The following is a 9809-nucleotide window of genomic DNA, read 5'->3' on the forward strand; positions in this document are numbered from 1 at the left end:
TGAGGTTGCTGTGAGCTAGGCTGATGCCATGGCACTCACTCTAGCCCAAGCAACAGAGTGAGACTGTGTCTCAAGAAAAAAAATAAAAGAAAAAGATCCTATTTCTATAGGTGATAAAGTCACAGGTAGTGCCAATATTACTGCGGTTTGTTGCCTACGTGCATAATAGCAGGAAGCACTCAATTTCAGTTGAGGGGGTTAGTAAAAATAAAGATGTAGTTCTTTTCCACATCTGAATTCACACACCCCTGAACTGGACCCAGGTTAAGAAGGCCTGTTTTAGAGCGTTCCTGCGCAGGAGAAGCCATGCAAGGCATTCACATCTGCTTTTCCAGGTTGTTGTTTTTTTTTTCCTGCCTCCTACTAGATAAGAGGAAAAACAAATTGCCTAAAGACTAAAATTGAAACAACCTAAGAAGCTATATATTTGCCAGTTCAGCTTGGGATAAGAAAATGAATTATGCATGAAAATGTTTCTTTAAAATATTTTTAACAATCTAAATTAGTGGCTGAACAAAACATGTGTGTGTGTATATCCACACACACATATGTTTTCAGGCCAGAATAGGGCTAAACAGAATAATTTTCTGCTTCAGACAAGTCCCGGAAAGCAACTGTGGTGGAAAGACCCTCAGGTGTTCCCCCAACAATTCTCACTTCCCAGTCTCTGTGCTTTTTATATAATCCCCTCCCCTTGAGTGCAAACAGAACACATTACTTGCTTCTAACCAACAGAATATGGCAAAGGTGATGGGATGCCACTTGTCTTAGCTTGACTGGAGAGAGACATTCTCCTACTGGACTTGAAGAAGTAAACAGCCATGTTGTGAACTGCCTATGGAGAGGGCCATATGGAGGGGTCTGCGGGTGGCCTTGAGGAGCTGAGAGCCTTAGTCCTAAAATCACAAGGCACTGAATTCAATCAGCAACCAAGTGAGCTGGGCAGAGGTCCCCAAGCTCCCAAAAGGACTGCAGCCCAGCTGACCTCTTGATTGCAGTTTTATGAGACCCTGAGCTGAGGACTCGGCTAAGCCGTGTCTAGACTCCCAACTCACAAAAACTGGGAGATAATAAATGTGTGCTGTTTTAAACTGCTAAATTTGTGGTAATTCTTTACAGAACAATAGATAACTAATGAAGTAACTAATAGAAGGGATGACCAACCATCCCAGTTTGCCTGGGATTGTCTGAAAACTGAAAGTCCGATGCCCCAGGAAACACTTCAGTCCTGAGCAAGCCAGGTCAACTGGCTGCCCACCAGTAGATGAGCATGAAGAATAGAAGGCCCTAAACAAAATATGAGAACTTGCTTATGGGGAGTAAATAGAAAGTTTGAAAAAACTTGGAAAGGAATAAACTCCACTTTAAAAAAATTATAAATAGGCCGGGCGCCGTGGCTCATGCCTGTAATCCTAGCACTCTGGGAGGCCGAGGCGGGTGGATCGCTCAAGGTTAGGAGTTTGAGACCAGCCTGAGCAAGAGCGAGACCCCCGTCTCTACTAAAAATAGAAAGAAATTATCTGGCCAACCAAAAATACATAGAAAAAAATTAGCCGGGCATGGTGGCGTGTGCCTGTAGTCCCAGCTACTCAGGAGGCTGAGGCAGGAGGATCGCTTAAGCCCAGGAGTTTGAGGTTGCTGTGAGCTAGGCTGACGCCACGGCACTCACTCTAGCCTGGGCAACAAAGCAAGACTCTGTCTCAAAAAAAAAAAATTATAAATAATTAGCAAAACCATTTCCTCAAAACCAATTTTCTATGCCCTTACAGTAGGACAGCCCCTACTTAGGAGTGTGAATCTAGGATAATATTCAAATCCATCTGTATTTCTGGTCTTCGGTTGGTTACTTTCTCAATCTCCCTATTGGTTTCTCCAACTATTCTAAATCAGTTCTCAAGCACCTCAATGACTGCCAATGGCTTGATCATCTTGAACCACTGCCAGTCTTGCCATTTGACCATAGGCCACAGGTACCTTTTCTGCCCATCTTAATCCCCTGCACGGTCCCATCTCCTTCTGACTACTCCCCGGCTCCTTCCTTATAGATAAGCTGTATGAACTATATGGTGTGAGACTTGCTTCAGGATCACAGAGTGGGAAGGGAGCAAAGGTAGGAATGTAGATGGAATAGAATTAGCCACACATTGCAGGTTGTTGAGCATGAGTGGCAAGTACGGGGGGGGGGGGTGGTTAATGCATTAGTCTATCTACTTATTTATTTGAGGTTCTCCATTTCTAAAAAGATGAGGGGGAAAAAGCTCATGAAAGTCTAATTAATTAGCTCAAAGGTCCTCTAGTACCCTCAAGAATATCACTGTGCATTATGCTGTCTATGAAGGTATTTCTAATGTTCATACATGTTTAGAACAGTTCCCAGTCATGTGACATTCTATATAAATAAGGAAAAATGCCACCTACTTTGCTTCAGCATAAGGGTCTCTACAGCACCATAATGATGAGTCATTGTAAGAGTAGGTAATAAAGATTTTTTTCAGTGGAAACATAAATGAACCAAAGCTACATTTGTCAACAAGGATGAATTCCAAAAATATAACAATGAGAGGAAAAGCAAGTTGCTGACGGTTACACAGAATGATACTCCTCATTTTAAGTTGAAAAGACATACAAAACAATATATTGTTTTAGTGATTTACACACACACACACACACACACACATATATATATAAAAGTAGAAAGAAATTTTCAAATCATGCACACCAAATTCAGGATGATGGTAAGCTCCAGGGTTAGGAGGGAGGGGAATGGGACAGAGAAGGGGAAGTAAGAAGCTTTCACTCTAGCTGGGCTGTTTTATGTCTTATACTGAGTAGTGGGTACACAGTTATTTGTTGGGTAATTCTCTAGTTTTACATGTCTGAAATATTTTATTATAAAAGAGTCAACAAATAACTATTATGCAAACATCCTCCTTTTAACCAGGCAATGGTTTGGCTCTGGTACTTCCTATATCTGCCGGCATTCCTTCTCTTTTAGAAAAAAAGAATACTGTCTATCTCAAATATATATATAATTCTAGTTATTGTTTTAGTATGCTGGCCTCTGTCTCCCTAAAGCATATGTTACAAAATGATATGATCTAAAGATGCAAAAGTAGAAAATTATTTCATTTACATTTTTAAAATAGTTCTGGCTAATAATCTAGCAATGGGAAAAAGTTCACAAGAATTTTGTCTTTTACCTATAGTTTTCCTTAATGATTAAACAGTTACTTCAGAGAAGTAGAAGAAAACCTTTAGAAATGACTTCTCCAGGCCGGGCGCGGTGGCTCACGCCTGTAATCCTAGCACTCTGGGAGGCCAAGGTGGGTGGATCGTTGGAGCTCAGGAGTTCGAGACCAGCCTGAGCAAGAGTGAGACCCCATCTCTACTAAAAATAGAAAGAAATTATATGGACAGCTAAAAATATATATAGAAAAAATTAGCCGGGCATGGTGGCGCATGCCTGTAGTCCCAGCTACTCGGGAGGCTGAGACAGGAGGATCGCTTGAGCTCAGGAGTTTGAGGTTGCTGTGAGCTAGGCTGACGCCACGGCACTCACTCTAGCCTGGGCAACCGAGTGAGACTCTGTCTCAAAAAAAAAAAAAAAAAAGAAATGACTTCTCCCCACAGATGAGGTCATGTACAGAGATTTTAAAAATACTCCCTACTTCTCACAGCTTTGTTTTACTTCTTTACCTCAATCAAAGCTGCTTAAACAATCAGACATTAGTTACTGGCTTTTTCTTATTCAATGACTTACCCTGATACAAAATCAATAGTGTTTTATAATTATTCCCCTTAATGTCCAAAAATTATCATAAAAAGGAAAAACAATTATAATGATGACTTGAAATATGCACAGCATTCCCAGACACTAAGCCACCATCCTAAAAGATAGAGATAGGCAAGAAGCGGTGGCTCACGCCTGTAATCCTAGCACTCTGGGAGGCCAAGGAGGGAGGATTACTTGAGATCAGGAGTTCGAGACCAGCCTGAGCAAGAGTGAGACCCCATCTCTACAAAAAATAGAAAAATTAGCCAGGCGTGGTGGCACGTGCTTGTAAGTCCCAGCTACTTAGGAGGCTGAGGTAGGAGGATCACTTGAGCCCAGCAGTTTGAGGTTGCAGTGAGCTATGATGACAACACTGCACTCTACCCAGGGCGACGGAGTGAGACCCTGTCTCAAAAATAAATAAATAAATAAATAAAAGATGGATATAAAGGAGTCTAGTTTGTCAATTCACTGCACCAAATGTAATAAAACTTGCCACTTTAAGACAGATATTTTTAGGTGTTATATTTCAAATATTTTCTTACCCAAATAAAAATTGAAGGGTAAAAACATTTGCATTGGAACATAAGCTCCATGAGGACAGAGATTTGTATTCACTGCTGTAATCTCAACACCTAGGACAGTATCTGACACACAACAGAAACTCAAAAATGTGTCAAACCCAAACCTGATTCCCACCACACCCTATGCCTTCTAGCAAAATGCTGGACTTCAAATACTGATGAAATACTTCACAACCTGGAAAACCAAAAACCAATCACTCTAACATTTGTAGCTCTTTGTCTTGAAATATTAAACAAAAACCATTTATCTGTTCTTAGACATTCATATTTTCTTCTCCTAGTTTCAAGGTGTTTCATTCTACCATTTCCACCTGCCACTAGAATTCTGCTTTTAAAATAAATCACCTCGGGCCAGGCCCGGTGGCTCACGCCTGTAATCCTAGCACTCTGGGAGGCCGAGGCGGGTGGATCGCTCAAGGTCAGGAGTTCGAGACCAGCCTGAGCAAGAGCGAGACCCCGTCTCTACCAAAAATAGAAAGAAATTATATGGACAACTAAAATATATATAGAAAAAATTAGCCGGGCATGGTGGCACATGCCTGTAGTCCCAGCTACTCGGGAGGCTGAGGCAGTAGGATCGCTTAAGCCCAGGAGTTTGAGGTTGCTGTGAGCTAGGCTGACGCCACGGCACTCACTCTAGCCGGGGCAACAAAGCAAGACTCTGTCTCAAAAAAAAAAATAAAAAAATAAAAAAATAAATCACCTCACGAAAATACTCTATAAAGAGATCAAAAGGCCTTTCAAAACAGGCTATTATGATACATTAAAATATAATTCAAGATGACAAATAAATACATGAAGAGATGCTCAACGTCATATGTTATTAGGGAACTGCAAATTAAAACAACAATGAGATATCACTATACACATATTAGAATGACCAAAATCCAAAACATGAACAATAACAAATGCTGGTGAAAGGGTAGAGGAACAGGAACTCTCATTCATTGCTGGTAGGAATGCAAAATGGTAAAGCCACTTGGAAGACAGTTTGGCAGTTTCTTTCAACACTAAACATACTCTTACCATACAATCTAGCAATCATGCTCCTTGCTATTTACCCAAAATGAGTTAGAAGCTTATGTCCACACAAAAACCTGCATATGGATGTTTATAATAGTGCTATCTATAATTGCCAAAACTTGTAAGCAACCAAAATGTCCTTTAGTAGGTGAATGGATAAATAAATTGTGGTACATCCAGACAATGGAATATTATTCAGTGCTAAAAAACAAATGAGCCACCAAACCATAAAAAGGCACAGAGGAATTTTAAATGCATATTACTAACTGAAAGAAACCAATCTGAAAAGGCAACATACTGTATGACTCCATCTATATGATATTCTGAAAAAGGCAAAACTATGGAGATAGTAAAAAGATCAGTGGTTGCCAGGGGTTAGGGAAGGGAGAGATGAATTGGTGGAACACAGATTTTTAGGGCAATGAAACCATTCTGTGTGATACTATAATGGTGGGTACATGTCATTACACATTTCTCCAAACCCATAGAACATACAGCACCAACAGTGAACCCTAATACAAACTATAGACTTTGGGCAATAACGATGGTCAATGTAGGTTCATCAATTGTAACAACTGGACCACTCTGATGCGAGATGTTGATAGTAGGGGAGGCTATATGTGCGGGATGGAGAAGGGGTATATGAAGTTCTCTGTACTCTCTGCTCAATTTTGCTATAAATCTAAAACTGCTCTGAAAAAACAGTCAATTAAAAATATGTATAGATTTTACACCATATATTCACATATTATATATATATCTCAACAAGGGAAAAAAACTCTCCCAAGATAACTCTGTAGGCTTACTTCCATAACAAAGTAGCAGGTGTAGTGGTTTATTTTCACTCCAAGGAGCAGATAGAATTACGTATTTTTATAGAACATTTACTCCTGGTAAGATGGTAAGATTCTCACCCTTCCTGGAACATTATGGTAATCTTAGCTGTATGCTTATTAAGAAGAAAACCTGGCTGTTACCACAGAAACTACCAGGGTTGGTTAGTGCCTCCATGATTTGAGCAGTTATACCTGTTGGGCCACTTAAATCTAAACGTAGAAGTTCCTGTTTAACAGGGAAAAGGTAAAAAACATCTACATTTGTTTTAAAGAATGGCTAATATATTGATGGGGTGACACAAATTAAGGTGAATGGAGCATACATACACGCCATCAAAGTGGTGGGTAAAAATTAGATGGCTGCCAGTTGCTGACTTTGACTCTCTTAGGATTACATTTCCCTGTCCAGGATGCCTTCAATGTTCATTTTCACCTGTACCAAGAATATCAGGTTACTGTAATTTTATTAGGTTAAAGGGGAAGGATGTATTTTGTTCTGCTGAGCTGAATAAAAGAGCTTAAAGCTCTGAGAGATTTCCTCCAAGCAATCTACTAGGGACATCCCCTTTGCCAGCATCTGAAGCAGTCTTTTGCAAGCAGTTTTCAACTGGACGTCAAAAATATAATCTCATTTATGCAAAGGCACTGTGCCTTGGTTCTTTTTAAATCATGCATACCTCACAAAAGTGTGGGCTCTAACACCAGGAAAGCCCCCTCCCAATTCCTGAGGAAGCATTAACCAACATATTCAGATTTATTAATAATATGCCCACCTCCTCTTATCACATCCAATGTATTACTGACAACAAAATAAGCCCCAACAGGTACCCCACTGTCACTTACTTGCTGCATAGCCTCAGTCACTTTATTATTTCTTTTTCAGCTGAGAAGTAGCTATAGCATTTAATAAATTTATTATGCTCGGGAGTATTCTGAGGGCCTCATGTAATAGTCACGGTTTGTGTTCTAGGACACTGACTTTCTCTTTACCTGGTCCAGCTCAACTGCTCATCAGCAGTGGTAGAACTGCCTACATATCAAGGACATCTTTGGGGACAAATAGCCATACTAAGTTCTATGAATGCTAGTCATATTTTCAGAAATCCTAAATTTGAAAAGTTGCAAGATTACAGAGTGGCCAAAGTTATACTCACAAACATATAGGCATATGCATGCTCCAGCAGTATAAGACACAGCCTTAAGTAATTAAAAAAAAAACCTACAAACAGAACCATAAAACCCTCAATACTCCTTTGGAACTAAATTTTAAAACACCACTCACCACTCTAAACATTCAATTGGTGTTAATAACTTTCATACTATTGCTTTTAAGAAAAGCTTCATTTCACATTTTGGGCCTTATATTAACAATCTTATCACCATGAAGTGCTGGTGACATTAAATGACAAAAGACTTATCAAGCAGTCTTTCTCCAAGCTCCAAGCACAAAACAAAAACAACCTCTACTGTGTGGATCATCTCCTAGTCCTTTGCCAGGTATAGAGCAGCCCAAAGGAGGCAGCTATGGCACCCCTTACTTCGCAATTTTATTTCAAGTCCAGGTACTGATAAAATGGGAAACTATGGCTGCCTTCCATGGTGGACTTCTGAGGTCCACCTCTAGCCCCAAATGGGAAACTTGGCTTTGACTTCAAAAGGTCCTCTTGCGGTCCTGTGTCCCTGCTCTGCAACTTGTCATTAAGGTTTTCCAGTTTAACACTAATACTCAGAAACATGTTAGTGGGCAAATATATATAGTACATACGTATATATCACAAATATATAGAAAGGACAGCATTTAGTCCTGGGCCCCATGCCATAGGGCCCACACCCTTCAAGTTCAAATCCCAGCAAGGCACCTTGAGCGCCCACTTAGGAGAGGGAGGGACAGGAGCGGTGAGTAAAGGTTAAATCAGACACCAGCCAAAACAAACACCACTTCCAGAACGGGGCAAACTTTGGGTCTGGGCGGCTAAAGAACCCCAGAAATGGCCGGAGGAGGGGAAGGAGTGTCAGACCGTCTCGGGGAAGGAAGACCGGGAGCGCACCCAGCACTGGGAGAGGAGCTGAGCTGCAGAGGAGGCTGGTGTGCCCGGGGAACAAGGGCGTCGCCGCCATCCCCGGGTGCAGAGCCCCCCTCTACGCGAGCTGGCCGAGGCCTCTGGGTCCCTGGGGGCAGCCCTGTCGCCCCATTCACAACCTCCGTCCCTACAGACACTGTCTCCACAGAGCAGCAGAGACAGGGGGCGCGGGGACCTACCTGGTGCAGCGTCTCGGCGGGCAGCTGCGACGCCCGGAACAGGTCGGCCACCGGGCCGGCGGCCGCGGTGGCCGTGCCGGGCGCGACCCTTGTTGCCTCAGGGGGCCCGGGCCCCGGACCCCCGCCCGCGGCGCCCGCGCAGCGCGCGAAGAGCTCGGAGTAGCACTGCTGCTCGCCCTCGCTCAGCAGCAGCGGCGGCGGCCCGGAGCCGCAGCTCCCGCCCGCGGCCGCCTCCATGGGGCCTGCAAGGGGGCCCGGCGGTGCACCCTCCCCGGCTGGGGTGCCGCGGGCTCCTCCAAGGCCACCGCCGCCTCGGCCTCGGCCGCCGCCGCCGCCGCCCCCACGCCCCGCAGCTGCCGCGCGGCCGCTTCCTCCCGGCGCGCGCCAGCCCCGCCCCCGGGCTTGAATGTTGTGCCTCCGCCGCGCGGCACATGGAGACAGGCGCGGCGCAGCCCAATCGCAGCGCGGGATCCCACCCCGACCCCGCCCTGCGCCAGGTAACTAACCCCGCACGCCGCCCGCCTGCGGCAGGTCACCTGCTCGGCAGTCTGGCAGGGCGGGGCCCTGGGCCGTTCCAAGCCCACCCTGCGCAGGAGGGGAGTCTTTGGCTCTCCGCCCTGGTTGGGAAGGGGACATGGAGACTCACCTGGAGAAGAGCGCTTTTCAGGAGGCGGGGAAGGCTGTGGTAGTTTCTCGTTAGGAGGCTGAAGCAGGTGTGGTGCCCAGAAAAGGGACAAGGCATGGGAAATTAGGCTTCCTTTCTTCCATATGAGTGCTGCTTATGTCCTAAAAATCTGAAGGACAGAGATATGCATGCGAACGGGGTCCCACTGACCCTAGAGAGTTCAGGGTGGTAATGAGGTTAGGCCACTCTCTCAGGCATGGCTCAACCCTGGAGTTGAGCCTTAATCAGGAAGAACATCAGTTACTCTTAAATACTAGAGTAATAAGAGTATGAAAAGACCCTTTTTGCAGATCATTTGTTCCAAGCCCTGGTTTTACAGGTGAGGAAAGTGCTGTGTTCACCTTTATTCATCCATCACTGGGTGAAAATCTGCTATGTAGCAGATTTATTAATATATGCTAGGGCCTGAAAATACAGACCTCAGTAAGACAGGCTCCTCATCCTCCAAAAGGAGCACTTCTTTCAGCAGGAAAACAGGCATGTTTTTTTCAAAAACTAAAAGATTTGTCCAGGTTCACACCAAAAGTCAACATTAGAACCCACGTCGTTATACCCCTGTCCATATGCCTCCTCTTTCCCATTCCTCCCTATTCTAAAGCATGCACACTATATTCTTCCAGTGTGCTTGCTCCTCCCTGGTTAGTGCTCT

At 44.0% G+C, this 9809-nt stretch overlaps 1 protein-coding gene across 2 annotated transcripts in view; it reads right to left on the reverse strand.

The window, feature by feature from the left end:
- Positions 1-8715, reverse strand: part of REPS2 (RALBP1 associated Eps domain containing 2) — a 186269-nt gene extending 177554 nt beyond the window's left edge. For both annotated transcript variants that reach the window (XM_069462874.1, XM_069462873.1), the window contains exon 1: positions 8476-8715. In XM_069462874.1, coding sequence (XP_069318975.1) covers positions 8476-8712 — 237 coding nt within the window. In that variant the 5' untranslated portion in view covers positions 8713-8715. The remainder of the gene's footprint in view (positions 1-8475) is intronic.
- Positions 8716-9809: the final 1094 nt, after the last annotated feature.

The sequence above is a fragment of the Eulemur rufifrons genome, chromosome 30 (assembly GCF_041146395.1).
Source record: "Eulemur rufifrons isolate Redbay chromosome 30, OSU_ERuf_1, whole genome shotgun sequence".
Classification (NCBI taxonomy): Eukaryota; Metazoa; Chordata; class Mammalia; order Primates; family Lemuridae; genus Eulemur; species Eulemur rufifrons.